General features: G+C 41.6%; 1 protein-coding gene across 1 annotated transcript in view; it reads left to right on the top strand.

Moving 5' to 3' along the window:
* The first annotated feature begins 1,629 nt into the window (after positions 1-1,629).
* The window catches only part of tab2 (TGF-beta activated kinase 1 (MAP3K7) binding protein 2), a 33,003-nt gene continuing 13,075 nt past the window's right edge, over positions 1,630-21,557 (top strand). The window contains exons 1-2 of the mRNA XM_088325246.1: positions 1,630-2,032; positions 20,393-20,580. Of these exons, the coding sequence (XP_088181372.1) occupies positions 20,479-20,580 (102 nt within the window). The 5' untranslated portion in view covers positions 1,630-2,032; positions 20,393-20,478. The remainder of the gene's footprint in view (positions 2,033-20,392; positions 20,581-21,557) is intronic.

Consider the following 21,557-nt stretch of genomic DNA (forward strand, 5'->3'; position numbering starts at 1 on the left):
TCGTAATGACGTTTAACACTTGACGTGCGAGGTACAACGCTCTCGAGGCGTAATGCACAAAACAGCACGGTCATTTTTTTGCACAAAGCCTCAGTCATTTGTCCAGGCTGACTGAAAAGAACAAGATTTTTTCACTGGAGGAGCCGTCATGAATCATTCGTTTATCAGTTTCAGTGGCTGCGTTAAAACACGGATCTTTCCTCCTCTTGCTTCACCTTTTCACAGCGCTAGTTTCCAGTTAGCCTTTTCATAGTCAGCATCGCAGACCTTTTGATATAATCTTTGAAAACAGCTAAAGTCTCTTGGCAATTGAGGTAGATGCAGTTGTTTCAGATTTCTGTGAAAAAATACTCAAATTTCCACTTGTCCTGGAAGCAGTTTTTCATTTTTTTATTTCCAGTCACCATGTCAGCAATGGGATCATCTGGTGAAATTGTGATTTTTTGGGGGGGTTCATGAGTGTTTCTGTAGTGCAGTGTTCAGCACATTAGCCTAGCATGCAAAAGGTACCCGGTTGGAGACCGGGTGGAAACATTTGTTGGCCTGGAGAGGGATGGACGCCACCGGGAGGTACTTGCCCAAGACACACCACAGGAAATCGTGCGCCTACAACCCGGATCCACCCACCACAAATTTATTTTATACTCCGGTCAATATTACCTGCAAGCCACAGACTATATTTATGACAGAGTCTGTAAATGGCCCCCAGCCTGTACTTCATTGCCATAGGCAGTTAAACTCGTAGAAGAAGTCATCTTCTTTTGGGGGGGAAAGGATTTTATATGATTGACTCATAATGCAATGAAGATTTTCACTGAGTGGGCTTAAGTTCAATGTACAAGGTCATATTTTGTCTAGGGGATTTTGATAACAGGATTCGTGGAGGTGATGTTGTTTTGGGAAGCCAGACATCAAGGCCCTCGTGGATGGGATTGTAAAGCCCAGGGGGCTTCCTTGGCACGCCCAAGGGAGGAGCCTAGACGCCATCTTGCGGGGAGGTGTAAAGGACTTCAGAAGAAGGCTTCCCACAGACGCCAACGTCATTTGGCCGTCTTCGATGGAGTACACTTAGTTCTTTTGTTAGGGAAAATAAATCCACCCCGTGTGCAAATGTCGGCTTCCTGGTAATTTTTCTCTCGAGAAACGAGCTCGCCTAAATTGTCGGATGAATGTAGATTGTGTTTGGTTAATGGAGTCAGATAACTCATTCAAACAAATTGGTCAACGGTACAACAGGGTAAGTGGCAAAATGGCCGCCCCCTGAGATGGACACAAATGTTTGCAGAGTTTAGAACACGGAACATAACTTTTGACATGAGTTTATAGCTGAGAGACGGTCACTGAAAAAGCTGCTTTTATAGAAATGTGACAATTTTAAAAAAAGTGTACAAATGTAGCTAGTAAGCTAACTCTTGTCCAAGATACACTGATGATGTCTGCTGTCATGTATAAATTTGTTTTTGACAATTTTATACAAAAATGTCAAATTGTGTCGACTCTTACATGAACGTGGTGGGATGTTGTCTAAATATTCGAGAGCGCCCCGTCAGTTTATCGTGGTTTCCTCCCACCATGACACCAACTTTAGGAAAAACTTCAGTGAAGGGGGGGAAAGGTAACTCTCGCGAGAGTAGGTCGACGAGGCAGCCGCCATATTGTGCGAGAATATTTTGATTCGTAAGTGAGGAAAAAGTGAAAAGTCGCCGAAGGGGAGGAGAAGCCAGGCCAAGCCGGGAGAGGCCACACCAGACACGGCGAGACCAAGGGGGACGAGGGGGGGAGCTCCAGCCAGGCCGGACCAGTCAATTCGCTGTCACTAAGTCAAAGCTATTCCCGAGTCTGTCTAAAAGCGGAGGGGCTCTCTCTGGCCATCCTCCCCCCTCCCTGAGCTCGCATTTCGAGGACACATTGAGGCCCGGGGGCCTCGGAGCCAACTGGGACCTTTCTCGGTGGCCTTCTGCGGAGCTTCGGGGGGCCCGGTGGGGGCTTCGATGGCGGCGGGCCCTGGAGCGGCGGCGGCGGGCGACGTCAAGTAAGTTCTCCGCAACAAACTTTTTTTTCTTTTTTTTTTCCTACCTGTTAGCAGCCACCTCTGGATTCCGACTAGACGGAAAGTTATTCGAGTTACTTTTGGGTTTTCCAGTGCAAAAAACTTTTCGTTCAAGGAGAAAAGTTTTGTGGAAAACAAAAAAGTTTGTGCGTGGAGAAGAATGGAGAAGTTTAGCTAGCTCCGTTAGCCGAGTGGCTTTTTTTCAAGAGGGAGGCTCTCAACGTCCTGCTAATTTTCGAATAAGAAAAACAAGATTGTCGGACTACTTTTCCCACTTTATTTCACTCAACCGTAATATATTGACAGACGGAAGGGTTTTAGAAGTTAAAAGTGGTTCGTACGGGTGCTTGAAATCCTTCAAAATGCTTAGTGGAAAAAAACCCTTCACTCATTAAAAAATCCAATATTCATATAAATAACGATATAAAAATAACACGCATCTTTTGAAAATACCCATAGATGAAGAAATTTGTAATTATTTTACATAATATGAGGCTCACCTAGAGGGAGCTCATATGATTTTCTGCCGTCTTGCTGCGAAAAGCCAAAAACTTATTGAAAGGCTCAGCAAAGCAAATAAGAAGAAAAGTGTTGCGGTTTATTAAATGAGCGAAAACAAATTCTGCTGTTTGATGTGTTCTTCCTCCTTTTTAGGAACATTTTTACCATTTTATAAGATCAATCCATATAAGATAAAAAATGGCTTACTCCTTTGATCCTATAAAATAGGCATGTAGAATGTCCAGCCTAGGGGCCAGTTACGGCCGTGATCAAATTTTTTCTGGCCAGCGGCCTCTGTCATAAAATTAATAACACGACCTCTAGCAAAGAGTATGGAATCACCAGTCTTGGGCAATACATTTTATTCTGCCGAAAAAACTATAACATCTAACAATCGGACTAAGTGGATTGGCGAAAATCATGGCTCCAACAAGAGAGATGTCTCTTGATACCAAAACAAGATCGTCAAACTTCTTGAAGAAGGTAACTCTACTCGTATGGTTGCCAAAGATGTGGGCTGTTCAGTCGCCTGTATCAAAGATTTGGACCAAGGACAAACGGCATGGGAAGGTTGTTAAAATCAAGCGTACTGGTAGGCCAAGTAAGATATCTAAGCGTGAAGACAATCAACTAAAGTTTATATATTTTGAAAACAGAAATTGCACTACAAGACAAATGAAGATGAAATAGGAGGAAGTCAATATACGTGACAGAATTGTGCAAAATTGCCTAAAGCAAATAGGATTTTCATATAAAAAAAGCTTAAACTTATGCTTAAAACACACTTATATTCTATCACTTATGAATGACCTATATTTCATGTTGACAATATCTCTGTAATAGTAATAGTAATCTGTAGTGCAGTAATTTGTGGTCTGTGCAGCCCTTTGAGACTCCTCGTGATAAAGGGCTATACAAATACACATGACTTGAATTTTGGCTGAAGTGCTTGGAGATACTTGAAATTGTTGCCATGTTTCTCAACCAGTCTTCTTAAAAATAAGGTCTACGCTGCTGGCTGGTGGTTAAATGGTAAATGGTCTGCATTTATATAGCCTCCCGAAGCGCTTTACAATGTGCTTCACACTTGCCCATTCACACACACACACTCACACACCAATAGTGAGTCAGCCAAGCAAGGCGCATACCTGTTTATTGAGGGCATTAGGGATTCAGTGTCATGCCCAGGGACACATCGACATTTAACACGGAGGAGACGGCAATCTATCCTGCGACCTCTTGATCCCAAGACCAGCTCGCTACCTCCTGAGCTAATGCCGCCCGTTCTGCTTTGCCATTGCGTTTCTTATTCCCTCTTGATTAACGGGAGCTGGCATTAGTTTGTAAAGTGTGATCACTCATTACGGAACAGGTGCATGCTACACCCTAACAGGGCACTATGGAATGTGTATAAATGCAAAATTACGTATCAATTATGGACCAGGTCGTGTTTCCCGGTGGTAAACTGTAACTGGAAGAACTTCCTGCAACTGAAAATGTAAGCTACATATTACTGTAATTTTTTACCCAACACCTTTATGGAGAGAGTTTCATATATATATATATATATATATATATATATATATATTTACACACGCATTGTTCAGATGCAGAAATATATTTGAGATTTACTCAAGATTTAAAAGTCACATTTCTTGATCGATTCAAATGTAAATATGCAGATTTATTTGTGGCTCTGCAAATTACATGATTCAAACGGGATTGTTTTCTTGTATTGGTACTGCAGAAGTTGAAAAATTGACAGTCACACACTCAAAGGCCTCCCTAACCTGCCCCCGTGATTGCATTTGCTGTGTGCTGTCTGTTGCAGAACACAATGCACGATACGTTGATGTCAATGACTAAAACATTTCAATTCAAAATCCAAGAAACAGTGAACCAGCGATAATCGAAGCGCAAAGTAGCGAGGTGTCTCCGTATTTCATTTATTGTTGAACTCACCTGGGCGGCACAGCGGCTGTGAAGCTAGCGCATCCGTGGAACAGTTCTGAGGTTGTGAGATCAAACCTTCCTGTGTGTAGTTTGCATGTTCTCCCTGTGCTTGCGTGGGTTTCCTCCCACATTCCAAAAATATGCATTTCAGGTCAATCGGCCGGTCCAAAATGGTCCCTCGGTGTGAATGAGTGACTGAAATGTCTGACTCTGTGTGCCCTGTGATTGGCTGGCAAGCAGTTGAGGGTGTCGCTTGCCCACTGGCCGAGGATAGCTGGGATGGGCTCCGGCACCCCCGCGACCCTACTGACGCTAAGCAGTGCAGATAATGGATGCATGTACTCACCTGTTGCTTTGTCACTGTGTCACAATTCATTGCGATTTTCACACACAGGGTTTGCACGGGTGCTTAAAATACTTGAAAATGTTGTGTTTTCAAGGTCAGGAAAATGCTTGAAATTGTTGCCATGTTTCTTGTCAGGCTGACTCTGTAGACGACACATCAAATGAACATTTTTTTAAAAGTGTGTGAAAATGATGCAGACACGCCTGCTCCCAGTCATTATGGCGTTGTCCTGTGAAATGCCAACACCCCCTCCTGGTCACACCCAACAGGATAGCTCAATTTAGAAAACCATTTTTCTTGGTTCGGCAATTATTATCATTTAAAATGAGTCCAGATTTGGCTATTTTTTTCAGCTTTTTATACGTACAGTACTTCCATATTGCACTCAAGTATTATCCAACACCTATAGAGCCCTTCCCGTGTTTGTAAACAAGTGTGATGTAGCCAAGCTGCGCGTGGATTGTTAAAGCAAATCGGCAGAATTCATGTCAGTTTACAGCCGTCTATTGACACACATCGACAAAATTAGCTTACAATAGTACAAAGTATGTGAGATCGCAATTTTATATTAGTCATCGTCTTTCGTTGTTGGATTGTTTTCCTTTGAAGGTGATGGAACTTTTGAAAAATTGGCCTTGAACGATTTCGTGTAATGTACTGTTGATTCATTTTGCCATATTGAAGTTATTGTTTAGAGATTTGGGGAACTGCATAATATAGAATCAAACAAACTGAAAAGGCCATTGTGCCACCCCAAAAGATATCCATTCATGGAATCATTTAGCTGGATAAATAGATAGACTTTATTCATCCCCGTAGGGAAATTCACACTTCCAGCAGTATCCTTGTGTTGAAAAAGAAAATAAACAAAAAAAGATATAGAATACAAAAATACAACCTTTTGCTAAAGAGTATTTAAATACTGCTACGGAAAATACACTAGGGTGATTTGCAAATGTGAGGGTGGGGTTTCATGTGGGCTTTTACTCCCCCGGGTAGAGTTAAAGAGCCTCATGGCATGAGGAAGAAATGAAATGAGTTGGATGATTACCTTAAAAATGTCCCTTATTTACATCAATTAAAAAAAACATATCTGTCTTGAATAAATATACTCAAGAAAATTAAGATCTCTAAAGTTTATTTGGTTTTTATATTTTATAGGAGTCACCAGTCGCTTTGTTTTTTGAGGAATCTGTTGACATATTTAAAAGAAAGGATCATTGACGGGACTTTGAAGAGCACCGGACGGTCTAATTATGTTTGTATGGAGGGTCAACATGTTTCTTATTTTTTTTTTGTGTCAACGTATTTTTGATTGAACTATGCACTCATTTGGAAGCACCTCTCTTCAATTTCCTCATACTGAGGACCAGTCTGCGGGCTACTCAGGGGTTCTTAGGGGGCCGCACGTTGGAGACCCCTGTTACAGAGGCTTCCAAGGGTCACATGACATTTTAAGTGGCCGCCATATTGGATGACAAGTTACAACGGAATAAGACAACTGTAGGGAACCTATGGCTCTTTTCGGGGGTACATATGGCTCGGAAATCAAATTTGATTGTGAGGCGTTCCAAAGTTGAGGAGATAGAACCTGTTGTTGGTACATGCAAGCCGAAGTAACACAAAAAGGCTCTTGGGTAACTTCAGTCTATATGGGGTACATTCTTAACTACAGTTTGGGGTTGTCACTCAAACATACCCGGTTTTGGCTGTAAATAGGTAAGAAACCTTTCAAATGAAACCTCACTGTTGAGATACTTTTAGATGAAGACTCACCGAACAAACGCCAAATACCTAAAGGAAGTGCTGCTAACAACGATTGTCATGTGGATTGTTATCGTGTTCAGAAATCGATTGAGGCGGCGTCTTATAGGAAAGCTACCAGCTGGGCTAGCAACTCTTAAGCCACCCCTGCCAAATGCGGCAAGTCACCAACGCCAGATCCATTACCCGTGAAAGGGACAACTTGGATCTACCACTTGTGGAAAACCGCTACATTTGTGACTCTTGTATTTAAATCGTCACAAAGACCTTGCAGAAGTCTCTGTTACCCGTCACTAGCGAGTAGTTAGCCATCCGCTCTCTCGATCGCTTTCTTAAACTGAAAGGAGTAGCCCTCCAATTTCGGCTTTTCTTTGCTTGGCATATCAAGTCGTTGTCAATGTCAGGGTATTGAATCGCAGGTAAAATGCCTGGATTCAATGACTGCTTGTGTGGAATGGAAGCTAATGTTGTATCTAGTCTTAGAAACAGCCGTTTAAGCTTGTAATGTACACCGATCGATTTGTTTTTGCATCTACTTCCTTTGTCGCTTGTAATCCATTACGGCAACCGCTTAAAAAGTCAGGAGACCCTCCAAAGCATCTATTGATACTGATCATGTTAGTTCTCGGCATAGTCAAATGTTTTATTCCTGCTGATCAATAAGGTTACTGAGCAGCACTCTCGAGGCAAGGATATCGGAATGGAATTGGAAACAATGCATGCCTTCAATTTGCGGTACTGTGTCCTGTCATGATACGCCGTTCCCTAGATCGCACAGCGACAAAACATTTCCACATTCTGGACCAAAACAAGGACAATATGTACCAAGCCAACCTCCAGTCGAGTAATCTCCAGTCACACCATTTCCAGGTGAAATCGGCTCGATATTGTGAATACGTTTAGCTTTGCTTTACCGCAAAGTTAAACGAAGCAGCTCCCAGTGATACTTATAAGATTTCAAGCTAGGTGTGCACTCGCATTCCTCGGCGGACTTCAGGTTTATCATTCAACAATAAATATTCTTGTCATTTGTCAATCTTTCTTTTAAAATAAACTGTTATTTCTACAGTAATGTACTGTAGCATGTCATTGTTTTCAGAATTACTCACTGTTTGGCATCAGACATTGCTAAGCTTCTTTAATTCAGTAAATAACGAAAAAAAAAAAAACCCTGAAAAACTCATAGTGCTCCACTCTCAGTTTTTAAACTTGCTAGCTTCAAGTGGGGTCATAGCGACGACTATATTCGATCATTGACAGTTTGTGCCGGTGACTTGCTGTCAACATTTCACTTCATGACCATTGCCCTTACTTCCACGGCCGGTGGTTCATAGGTGCAGAGACTTAACCAAAACCACGTGTGCCTCTTGATGGGTAAATGTTTGCTAGCAGGCACTTTGACTTTGGCATTCTTTAAGAGACTCTGCAACATAGCTCAAAGCCTGTGAAGTACGGGCTGAATCGGGTTTTTAGGAGGATTAGGCCTATTTGCACAAGGCTGTGGCGTTCAATGATTTGATCTAGGTCTGGGTGATAAAACAATAAGGATATTTATCGTAATATACTTTGTGGCATGTTAAATCATAAAACTTTTGATAAAAGTCGAGAATTTGAACTTTAATCATGATTGACTGAATAAAAACTTTATTTATAACTTTTAAAATAAAAACGGAACAAAAACAACAACTCAACAACAAAATAATGTTACATACCAAAAGGGGTAGTAAGAAGCAGATGCTTATTTTCCCTACCCCTTCATCTTCCCTATTAAATATACCAATGATAATAACGACAATAGTAATAATATTAATAACACTTATGCTATAACAATATCAACAATAACAACAAAGTTAACCATATTTGTCGACGCACATTTCCCGGTCTCTCGTATCACCCATACCCCATTTTCTTCACCTCTGTATTCTGCCAGTAATGTATTTTTGTATTTAAATTTGAACACGTAAATAGTTGGGCATTGTTTGATCTCGTCTTGTAAATTGTTCCAAAGTTTGACTCCGCACACAGACACACACATACTTTTCCTGGTGGTTCTCTCCTTTGGGATGATGGATTTACGACAGCCCCATAAGTTATCATTTCCCTCTTTCCGGATGAATAATTTATGGATGTTTCCTGGAACTATGTTTTTATTGACTTTAAATAGGAGTTGTGCAGTGAAAACATTTACTAAATCATCCAATTTTAATCATCTGGACTGCAGGAATAAAATATGAGTATGATCTCGATATCCTACCCTGTGTATGGTTCTAATTGCATCACCCGACCACTGGAGAAAAGGGTGATGCTAATACAATGAAAACTACAGTTCCAGACCAACATTCATGAGAGGAAGAAGGTTACAAGTACCAGCCAATCATTTCGCTGAAATAGCGGAAGGGCCAATCACAGAGCGATAGCGAAACTGGACTACAAGATGGTCAAAGTAAGCAGTACCCAGCATACCAACTAAAAGTATGCTGAAAGAGTCGTATTCAGTTGTTTGGAGGTATTTTGACTACTTACGAGTAACAGGGGGGAAAAAATCTGCGGCGACTCGCACGGCAAACTTTGCCGACAACATGTGCCAACCGGGATGGAGAACACGACAAACTTATTCCACCATTTAAAACCGTATTGCCCGCCAGAATACGCTGAAGGAAAAACAACTCTGTCCCAAATGAGTGCTAGCGGACGTCCAACAGGCACCGGAAACTGCTAGCTAGCAAGGCGCTAATCATTATTTGTTTTCAGCCATTAGGCTTTCAGCTTTTCTGTGACAAACCTTGAAACACGTGGATTTAGATTTTATACCTTTCAAATAAGCAGATCTGATCTATCGTCATTTAAAAAAAATACTCTTAAAAATCCAAGAGTACAAAGTAACCCAGATTCAACGCAATTTTAGAAGCAAAACATATCATTTAATTATTTCAATTAAATCAGTTCCATTTACATGTCTTATTATAACACACCCAGGCAATGAAGTCTTTTAACACAAAATGAAACCTACAGAGTTATATTTACACCTGCCATCAAAAAAATCACATGTCTCATATCATCATCAATATGTTAACCCATTTTGTAACAATGACAATAAAGGTATATTTTATTCTGTTCTATTTTATTCTATCTCATTAGCTGCATCGCTTATCCTCAGTAGGGTCGCGGGGGTGCTGGAGCCCATCCCAGCAATCATAGTGCAGTGGGCAGGGGACACCCTGAACTGCTTGCCAGCCAATCACAGGGCACACAGAGTCAGACATTTCATGTATGTAAATCTGCATTTCCATAGCGCTTTTCAAGTCACTGAAGACCTCCCAAAGCGCTTTACAATGTGCTTTACATTTTCCCCATTTACAAACTAACTAACTGATAGCAGCCTCAGCCATGCGAGGCAACTACCTGGTATCAGGGGCTGTTCTTTACCCACCTGAAGCCTTGTCGCGGGGTTACGTTACAAAAACCTAATTTGGCATATATGTGTACATATTAAACCACAATGTTATTGACACACTGTCACGATCCTGCACCCATGTTGTTTTTTTGTGGCTCTCTCTATTGTTCTCCTACCTTTATTAGTATTCATTCCCCTTGGTTCCTTGCTAGTTCCTTGCCTTCTTTGTCACATTCCAAGCATCCTTGTCACTAAATCTTTTTAGTTCAAACAAATATAAATCATATTAATGTGTTCATATTTTTAAGACTTTCAAAAATTTTAATGTCAATTAAGGCCTTATTTTTAGAATAATGAATTCAATGCCTTTTAAGACTTTTCAACCTTTGACGGACTCCCTGTTTGTTAACAGAAAATGGTGAGAAATGAAATACATTGATTAGTCCTTTGCAGTCAGGAATTTGCAGTTTTATTTGATTCCTTTTTGGTGTTTGAAACAATTAAATCCGTCAAATGTTTGTGTTTGAAAAAAAAAAACGGAAAAATGTTAAGCGATAACGCCATTAATTCTGCTTTTTAACCCACACCACGTCTTGCAAGTAATGGTAGCGGCGTAGATACTATGTATTGTCGTGCACGCTTAACCTACAGTCAAGCCGCAACATGTCTCGGAACAGACAAGCAACATACTCTATTTGTGCCGTCTGAGGGGGAATACCTGACTCATCAACGAGAAATCAAAATGTCAACGTCAAATCTAAACAATTTCAACTGGAAAAGGGGAAAATAAAATGCTAATCGGGTGTTTTTCAAGTTTCCTTCGGAGGACTGGAGCTATGAAATCGGATCGCGGCAGAACCGTCAATTAAAGGAATATTGTGGAGTCTCTTCTGGCCTTCTTTGGATGTAGCACTTTAGCTAATTGGAACCAGAGTGCTGTAAACCGGCGCGTTGCGAGAAACAGCAGGGCTTTAGCCATTTTGGGCCGTCTTGCGATTGGAGCATCCATTCCCCCACCCTTACATTTTTCAGCTTTTATTTGAAAACAAGGGATTCCCGGCGTCGTACCGGCGGGAAATCATCTTCAAATGTATTTACGTGGGATTAAAAGCTGGACGACTCGAGGAGCGTTGCTTATCTTAGACGCCTGTCCGCTTGTGTTTCGATTTGAGTGACGGCTAACAGGAATTTGTTTCGGCTCTTATCTTTAACTTGCATGCTCCTGAAGGTGCAGAGAGACAGAGACAAACACTTCCTGTGATAAGAGCGTTCTTACAAACAGCAGTCTTTGCATTTTTGCATTCCGTTTCCTCTGTGTTGTAAGATGTTGTTGCATTGTGTTGGAAACCCTCAAAAGTCTTCTGTGGTGAATTATAGTCTTAAAATATGTTACAGCAGTTCTAATTGCATAAGAATTGTAAATCCAAAAAGAAGGACCATACTTCTTATTAGACGCCCAATCCAGTTACTGCTCTTAGTTTTCATCTAAAATTCCGTAGTAAGGCCCCCGATTGTCGATTTTATATGATCAAGTACATTTTAGTAGCATGAATTGAAATCGGACCCAGTTTAGTTCGTCCCGGCCTTCCCATTTAGTCACTGCACTGATAGCAAGCTCCCGGAGTGTTTCCAGAGCTGATGTGACATTCTAAACCTGCAGAAAAACTAAAGAGGAGACCCATTTCCCAGTTTGTAAAGACCTTTTCTGAGTCTGTTTTACGATTGTGAGGTCTGCCGTTGACTGCAATCCTTTGTTCTTTTCCATAAAAGGCCCGCAATATTCAAAACCCACGAATTAGAATCGACTTGAACAAAATTCACAACTTTAGATCCACAAATAAAAAAGCAGAATTGGAGTTGAATAAATGGCCTTGGTCGTCTTTGTTTAATGGTACAATGAAATTCTTCTCCTGCACGCTAGCATCGGGAGATCCTTGGTGTGAGTCGGGTCTGGCATTTGCTGCGTGTTGTCTGCTGCAGAACACAATGCACGATGAAATTCCACAAAGTAACAACTGTGAAAAAGTAAACCGCGATATAGCGAGGCATTACTCATGTACAGTAAGGCCTTATTGATTGATCTACTACTGATTATAATCTAGATAGATACTTTATTCATCCCTGTAGGGAAATTCACACTTCCAGCAGTATCTTTTTGTTGTTTTTTAACAGATGAACAGGATGGCCTCGGGGTGCTGTGTTGTAGTTTAGCAACAGCCGAGTGGATGATGTCACACGCTAGGCCAAATGTTCGACGTCCCTGCAGCAGATGGAAATCTTTGTGCCCAGGGTTTCACCACCTCGTGTTCACGTAGATAGCGAGTCCACTTCCTACCCGCTTCCTGCAGGCTTTTGTGTCTCTGTCTGGCCTAACAGCGCTGAAGCCGGGTAACTCCACGCCAGCGTCCGGGATGCTAGACGTGAGCCACGTTTCCGTAAAACACAGCAAACTGCACTCCCTGTACGTTAATCAAGTCCATGGTTGTCAATTAGTGGCTTTATTGCTCTGTTCTCTATTAAAATTGAAGTATAAAATACTTGCCAAAGCTGAGAAGTTTTAGCTAAATTGCATTATCATCCGTGCAAAGATATATAATGTTTAGCATAAAACGACTTGCAATCAAATCAGAGACCATGCAAAGAGCAGAATGATCCCATTCCTAAACTGTGGCACGGCGTGGTCTCCTACCCCTATCTCGAAAAGTGTCCTCCTCCCCACATCACAGAAGGCTCAACTTATTTGTAAATGCCACGGGGAGGCTAGTCCGTCCTCCGCCTCTGCCCGTGGTCTTTCATCTCCTAGGTTGTTGTGCTCGCTAAGCACGGGAAAGAGCTTTGATCTTCTCTCCTATCAGTAAGATTGTAAAGCCTGGGGCTCTCGCACTCCCTCCCTGTACTGCTGCCAAAACATATCGTCCTCAGGATGCGCTAGAAACTCCAAATCTGCCGTACTCAAATGGCCTTTCTTTGTTTTTATGAATACAACCCCGGCCAATATTTTCTTTCAATTTGCATCAAAAGGATAGAAGAGAACGGCTGTGACTATTTCGGAAGCTTGACTTCTCTAAGGGTATGTTTTTCTCTACGGTTTGCGTCGCCAGGTACAGACAAAGCAGCATTGGAAAAGCTCTTGTTTTAGTTAATAAGTTCCAGCTGCTGTGCACAAGTTCAACAACAACCCACGCAACCATACTTTAATTTAAAGGAAATTTTCATGACCTGAGTAAAAGCTTTTTTTCCCCTCTGCTTTGCTAGCGTGTGCTCTGTGGCGGCACCCTGGCATCCTCCTAAGCGCACCTGCTGGTGCCAGTCTGGGCACAATCCACGTTGTGTCCCGACTCTCGTTTACTGGCCGTGGAGGACTGCCCGTGGAAATACCGGCCGCATATTTGCATATGTACCACAGACGTACCGGTCCAACTCGGAGTAGTTCCTGTGCAAGCCTAAATCGGATACATTTTCTTTTCTACTTTTAGTAGCCTGTGTCCCATTTCAACAGCTAAAACAAAGTGGGCGGTAAATCTCGCACTACACATTGTCACTTTTTAGATGCAGCCCACGGCGTTAAGATCTGAAGCAAATACGGATCTCTTCGGTGTTGATTTTATGCCCGTCGAGTACAACTGCAAGTCGAAGCACCGAATAAAGGGAAAATGGCATTCGAGCAGCAGCAGCTCAGCGTTTTTCACTTGGCCTCAAGGTGGGGACTGATACTCCTAGCAGCTGCAGGAAGCATTTCCGGCTGCTTGTTTTCTCCTCGGCTAAGCGCATCGAGGTCCCCGGCAATAGAAGCGATGAGGCATCGATATGTTTTAGATAGATAGATAGATAGATAGATAGATACTTTATTCATCCCCGAAGGGAAATTCACTTTTCCAGCAGCATCCCTAAGCTGAGAACAATCGAAAATAACTGTTTTCCGCTACTATGAAAATTCACTTTCCGTACGTACCGGCAATAACCGTATAAGAAGGTGACCTGCAGAGAAAGCAACTCAGCCAACCATTTGGCGTATGTTGAAGAATAGAATAGAATATACCTTTTTTGTCATTGTTACAAAATGGTTGAACATATTGTGACAACGAAATTGGACGTGGCACTGCAGTTTCACATTTAACAATGAGGATAAAAGAAAACAAAGAAGATAAAGGAACAAAGAAGATAAATGTTATAATTTTCCGCACTATAAGGCGCACCGGGTTATAGGGCGCACCCCCAAAAAATAATTTTTGGTCCTATATTTTCCATACATAAGGCGCACCGGATTATAAGTGCTACGATGGGAACGTGGACAAAACAAGTCAGATAGTTCAGTCAAACTTCTTACCCCTTTAACATTCCCAAAGCTTGCAAAGAAGCAAATACGTGTCTCAGACATGTACGGAAACAGTGTCTGTACGATGTCACCAATCACTCAAATGCATCGTTCCAAATATTATTCGGAAAGTTAAAGTCTTGGGATTCAAGAAATGCCAAACATTTCTTAGTTTCCATTTTATTTTTTGCTGGCAACTGTGTGGACAGCAGAGTAAGAATTTGATTGTGCGGGGAAACGGGGTCCTTTACTGTGCATATGACAATAAACACTTTGAATTGAATTGAGTTTAAAAATAGACTCATCACAGAAACATCAAGATGGTTCTAAAACAAGATAGCGGGAAAAAAGAAAGCCGCATAGCTCACCTAAGTTCTCTTGTAGCCATCACGTTCAATAATGATACGTAACCATGGTCTTCTTACAACCGTGAGTGTAGTAAATCCAGGAGAGTCAAATATTTACAAATACAGAATAGTAAAAAATGTTTTCTCTATGCCGTAGTGCAACCCAACATGTGATTCGCGTTCATCTTTTTCGGCCAATCACAGGCTTTGTTTCGCCCCTTTAGCCTATGCGAGCCTGTAAACGATAAAAAGGATCCGCCCCCTTTACCTACGAATAACTTTAGCCAATAGTGACTGATTGAAATGATGATTGACACATTGGCTAGGAAATGAAACGCCGGTATATAAATCCCAGCATACGCCGTGGACGACTTCGCCTTCGGGGGGAAATTGCCTTAGTTGCGAGACTTTGCGACTTAATATTGATCCATATATAAGGCGCACTGTATTATAAGGCGCATGGTCAGCTTTTGAAAAAAATAAAGGCTTTTAGGTGCGCCTTATAGTGCGGAAAATACGGTACACAATATTTACACAAGACGTGTGGGCATGTAGGATGTTACATACAGTTTTGGGATCGTATTAGTGCAATATGTGAGCATAGGCATGAATACAATTTGACATATGTATGAGGTAGTGTCTTTGCAAGAGTTTCAGTTTTTTTGTGCGGTGTGTGTTAAGGGTGCTATTGGCTCTGGGGAAGAAACTGTCTCTGAGTCTATTTGTTTTTGTTTTATGACTGGATCCCAAACGTTGTGAACTGATAGCACGAGGTGACAAAGACAGAACTTCTGCTAATGTCCTGCAGTATGTTTCTTCATTTTTGGAGGCGATAAATGGCGAAGATTGAACTGGTGCATACTTGGCATGTCCTCGCCACTCATCTCATTGTGTTCAACTACACAGCAGAGTGTTGAAGGATGACGCCGAGAACCTTAGCCTCAAATTTAGCTGCAGGGAAACTTCAGAAATGAAGTAAGTCAAGGCTCCCCAACGGGAAAGTTCAGGTTTTTTAAGATTGTTTGTTCGCGCTGCATAGTGGATTTTATTCCTGACGAGCAAACCAATTGACTGCGTTTCTACCAAGTTCCTTCGGCTTTAGTGCCAGTTTTGAATGCGGTGTTGCCCGAGGCCAAAGTTCCAAGTTGTTTTTTAGACTCTTTGCTAACCAGGCTGAAATTGCACCAAATTGTGTCAATCTTGGATGAAAGCATCGGCGGCTTTCTTGCCAGTTTCATGTTGGGAAATGTTCTTCTTTCCCCATTCACTGGACCACAATGCGGTGAGTCTCGGCCCACTCTTGCTTGTGAGCAATGTTCCCTCTAAGCTGCGTGTGTGCGCAATTGCGCACTACCCAGAGCTTTTCCGCGCACAAGAAATCGAGCCAGCTCACAAAAAATCAGAGCTCGAAATTGCTAATTAAAAAGCGAATTAAGTCAAAGTTACAGTGCATGAAGGTAAAAATACACGGGTTTCCCTGACACTGTGTTCTAAATGCGGTATTTTGAAGTCAATGTCGAAGTAGAACGAAGATGAGTAAAGTCAATTTTTCGAGAACCGGCTTCTTCGGCTTGGCTCACTAACAGGAACCGGCTCTTTCGGGTCCCAAACGGCTCTTCAGGTTGTTTTTGCTTCTTTCATCCCTACACGACCAAATATGTAAAATTGTGCACAAAATGCCTTAAAGGAAGGGGGGGGGATAGAACAAAAAGAAATGACAAAGTAGTGAAAAGCTGAGAAAAAAATGAAACTAAAGGAGAGAAAAAGAGAAAAAAAGAGCAGGAAAATTTCGGGAAAAAAAGCCAGAAGAAAAGAAAGAAGCAAATAAAGGGAAAAAGGTAAGAGAACAAAAAAGTTGCGGCCAGGAAAAAATAAACACAATGAGATTTTTTTTTAAAGGAATAAAAAAAAAAACGGAAAAAGAAGAAAAAGTTTGTGTGGCATTCAAATAATTTCCAATGATATCAAGTCAATCTTGTTGCCAACATTGTACTTCCACTCAAAAATGTGATTAAATACAGTTGTGTAACGTGCAACCGACTAAACAAGCCCCCCAAAATGTTAGTATTATGCGACAAAAGATACCAGGAATAAAAGAAATGGAAATCTTGTGAAAGAATTGTAAAAACAAATGACGTTTGTAGGCCCTGCAACCTTTGCAATCGTACATGAGTCAATTCATTCAAAAGTGAAGAATAATTTTGCGTTGCCGGAAACTTAGCAAAATGTAAGGTGATGTCAAGTTTTGGACATGTTTGATCATGACTTAGTTGCCACACTTGGGATTGCCGTTGCTCACTGTTGTTTCAAGCGTTGCTCACCGACTTTATGTAAACGCTCATAACCCCTGGAAAATTAGAGGGAACATTGCTTGTGAGCAGCTTTGCCTTTCTGAAAGATGCTCCTTTTCGCACCAATCATGTTTCCGGTTCACGCGTAGAGTGTCCCAAGCACTCCTTGTCAATTTTGTCCTCTCCCAGGTTTGTTTTTCAATGGTTTATAGACACTAAGCTCGACATAAAGGAATATTTACATTGAATTCAAGCGAGACTACTGGCAATTGACTATTATTTGTACGCCGTCGGGTTGCTTAACCTGGGAAATTCGTGCCCTCGTCCTCTGAAACCGCCAAATGCCTCCTGCGGTACCGAAGAATTTTTTTTTATTTCCCGCACAAGAACGTCAAAAGAGGGCAACTAAAAGCTGAGCAGGCAGGCCCGTCTGGCAAAGTCCATTCGAGCTTTGTGTGGAGCAATTTGGGTCTTGCACATAAAATGTGGTTTAGTCTCCTGGAGATGAGTGGAGCCAAAGAACAGTCTTGTACAGTATGTAACAGAGTCTCCTTCATCTGTCCTCTCTTCCCTTTCCTCAGTATGGTTTAGTTTAGATAAACAATTATTTTTCTTCTGTTTTAGGTGCCCGGAGTAATACTCGGATTTGAGTTTGTTCTTTCAGGAGCAAAAGTTTCAGGAAAGTCTTTTTGAACTCAATCGTCTTTCTTGTTGTTGGGAACATTGTTTGTTCAACATGGCACCCAAAAGTTGCCCCCAACGATGGCCTGTGTCGTTAGAAAGTATAATATTTTCTCTAACAAATATGTATATACGATGCCCAACTGAGTTCAAAGAGCACTCATCATTTTTATTCCACCTCGCCTATCTGCTTTTATCTTACTTTTAGCACCGCTGTTTGGAACCCATAACACATTTGGAAGGAAGAGAAGGGGGAGGTGAGAGAGTGACTTTATGCTCATGATCAGTTTTTTGTTAGTGTAGTATGAACATAGTAAAAAAAAGAAATTCGGCTGGTTTTAAATACACTCCAAACGCTAACCCTAACCCCAAAAAGAGTTTATTGTGGCGCATCTAAAAAATGCATGTACCTGCATGCACAATATAAGTAGCTTGACAGATTGCGCAATGATTACTTAAGCCAGAAGATGGTGTCTGCAAGTAGAAAAGTTCCAAACTCCGTACAGCGAATTTCTATCTATCTACCTTGGTCATATCCCTCAAGAAGGGTGACCGACAGCAAGACAAACACATACAATATCAAAGAAGATAAAATAAAAATAATACAAAATGGGAAGAAATGGCACAAAAAAAAATTGGCCAAACACCCAAACAGGTTAGGCACCTAAGTCGGTCCTGCTTTGGTCCCTCCAGATGAAACGGGACACGAGAAAGCGGCCGTGTCACTCGGGTCAGGGTGACACAACACACTCTTCTGTTCAACAGCAGGGCCCGACAGCTTTCACTGGTTTACCCCTGCCGCATCATAGAGGTGCCCTGCCCATCCCTTAGAACGCGTCCAAACATCCCACTATCCTTTTACAACACCTCTCCACTCATTCCTATCACCAACAACAGTGTATTTAAAAGGAAAAAATAAGATTAAAGAAGGTAGTAGCCAAAATATTTCCACTGTAACGCCTGGAAACTGGTCAAAGTTGATTTAGTGAAATGAAAAAAGTGCCAGTAGTGCAATGAAAAGTAGTGCAATTTAGCAGCAACAAAAAATCCCAAATAAGCTGTGAGTACACATTTTTTATTGCAAACGGGAAAAATATACTTTCACACTTTAGTGTGCTCGTTTTGGGTGATGATGGACCTGGGGGAGGATATTGTTTGTTTTGAATATGTTTTTCCTTGCGACCTGTAGAGCCTACCAGAGGGCCACTGGGGAAAGAGGTGGTGCGGTCTTCCATACTGGACAGCAAACAACCAATGATTATCTGGGCTGTGTTGATTTACTCTCTGTATGATTTTTTTTCTGTCCGCTGCCGTGCTCCAAGCATACCACACCTTGACGCTGGATGCCAAATGCTCTCTTACTGTGGCTTTGTGGAAAGTCACCAGCAGCATACATTTTTTTATTTTTTATTTTTATTTTCCACCGAAGACTTTAACAATAGTTTTATTTTGGGTTCTATTTGAATTGGTGAAACATGTAAGCAACCATACTTCACAAGCCACTAGTTGAGTGCTTTGTTCAGATTTCTGGGGCTGGTCATTGAATGGTTTTGCGACATTCATGTCAGAGGAATGAATGAGGCCATTGATGAGAGACGGCAGGCCTGCTTCTTCAAGAAATGAGTGTGGCACAATCAAAACCAGCTTTTGTACTTGTCACCAATTCATTGGGCCTGAAGGTCTCTTCGGGGCATTCACAAAAACCGGTTTCAGAAAATCTCCATCACTCAGTCAATGGAATCAACCACCAACTGTTGTACAGTATGTCGTATGTACAGCTCTCTATGTTCTGCAAAGGTTTCAGGAACAAATATCCAAACTCCACAAAACTTGAGTAATAACTGAACATTCACAACAACACACAATATTTCAATATCGAGCCCAAAATTGAATACAGAAAAACTGGATGATCCTTGTGGTTGAGTTTTTCAAAGGAATAAAAAAGTCCAATTTTGGTTATAGTCAGGATTGCTGATGGTGAAGGGTTGTAGGGTTCCATCCTGTCAATGGGTGCCTCGCCATCAATCTGGAGTCAAGTCCAAGAATCTAGAGAAGATGTCTGGAGCTCCCAAGTATACTTTGGAGATGACCGGCATAGGGTTCTGTATTCAAGTTCCATCCAATTACGATTTTGTAGACTTTATCTTTCCAAAATGGGAAAATATGTTTTACAGAAATGCATCAAGTTGTAAGATGTAACAATTTCCATACTACCTTTAAGGCCAATGTAAAAACAGGAACCTATAAAATACGTTTAGGTTCCCACTTGCTTAGCTTTACATTAGGTGAGACGGCAGTAGCTCTGGAGGTAGAGCGCTCGTCTCGGGACCAAGAGGTTGCAGGTTTGATTCCTTCGTTCACTGAACACCTAATGCCCCCGATATGCAGTTCGGCGTCTTGCATGTCCATTTACCATTTCGGCGGTTTCCCACTCTCAATCCTAAAAAAGAACTTTCTAGATCTTTCCTCATTGTAAAGTCCATCAACCTGGCTTCTGCATGGTTTGGTGGACTTCTTTTCTCTTGTTTTTAATCTCCCACGGAAATCTGACAATTATGCTTGCGATCAATAGCCTTTGGTCTCCCAATTGCAATGAAAAGTTCGCTCTGAAGGCTGCTGGGTTTGATGCAAAAGCACCTTTTCTTTTCATGCTGAAATGTTTTTGAAACTATATACTGTAACATTTGTATGTCTTTATATGTACTGCATCGCTTAACTTCCTTTTTTTTTTTTTTTTTGGTCCCGTCTAGATTCCCAAGATGAAGACTTTATCCTGCCACCATTAACGCCGCAGTGTGCCGCCCGGAGTAAGTGGTCCTGACCTGGCAACATACGAATGGCCCAGGGAAGCCACCCTATTGACATTCAGGTTTTGCATCACCTGCGCCAGAAGTTCCCTGAAGTCCCGGAGGTTGTCGTGTCCCAGTGTGTTCGGCAGGTAAGCGGAAGGAAATACTGTCAAGTCCAGAGGTCAGGAACCTTTTTTACTGGGAGGCATGAAAGCAAAACGTTTAGATTTTTTTTTCGAGAGCCCCGCCGTATATTTTAAGGCAATATTCAACAAAACTGCCAGACCAACTGACCAGTAAAAGCATATCCTTTAGTGCATTTCATGTCACTGTGTGACGTTTGATGATTTGATCAAATCTATGAAATATTAATGATGCCGGAGCCTGTGTCCCATATCAACAAACAAAGCACTTGAAATGAGTCTTCCTCCCGTGATTACTTATAATCACTGAGGCTCACTATGACCGTCCTTTTGGTCGTGAGTAAGGTTTTAAAACAAAGTGCAAGTAGAGCTCTTTTGTAAAAAATATTGCAAAAAGGATGTGGATGTATTTACGTTGGGCACAGAGGGCGCTAGGTGAGATAAAGAGGGAAGGGGGAGCGAGTGCTACGTGTATCTTTACTGCTCATCCAATGAAATTGCTCTGGATGCTTGGCTTGCATCTTGGGGTGTTTACAATTTCTGTGAGTTTTCATTATTAAGTGTCCTAACAATTATAATATATTCTTTAGTGAGCTTCCATATCCAGGATTTCATATAGACATACAGCCAGAATGGGGTCCGTTTGTGCATTACCGCGACTGTAAGCTGTAGTTGAGACTTTACCTATGTCTGTTGTGTCGAATCGGCTTTGCATCTACAACAATAGGAACAATTCAGAGAAGTTACATGAAATTAAATGAAATGATCTGCATTTCTATAGCGCTTTTCAAGTCAATGACTTCCCCAAGCGCTTTACATTGTGCTTCACATTTCCCAATAGCGGCCGTGATCTGTGCAGCATTGTAAGGCGCTAACCTGCTTATTGGGGGTATTGGGGGTTCAGTGTCTTACCCAAGGACACTTCGACATGTAACACGGACAAGCCGGGATTCGAACTGGGATCCCTTAATCCTAAGACGATC

The sequence above is a fragment of the Urocampus carinirostris genome, chromosome 20, assembly GCF_059441175.1.
Source record: "Urocampus carinirostris isolate Australia breed hairy pipefish chromosome 20, RoL_Ucar_1.0, whole genome shotgun sequence".
NCBI lineage: Eukaryota > Metazoa > Chordata > Actinopteri > Syngnathiformes > Syngnathidae > Urocampus > Urocampus carinirostris.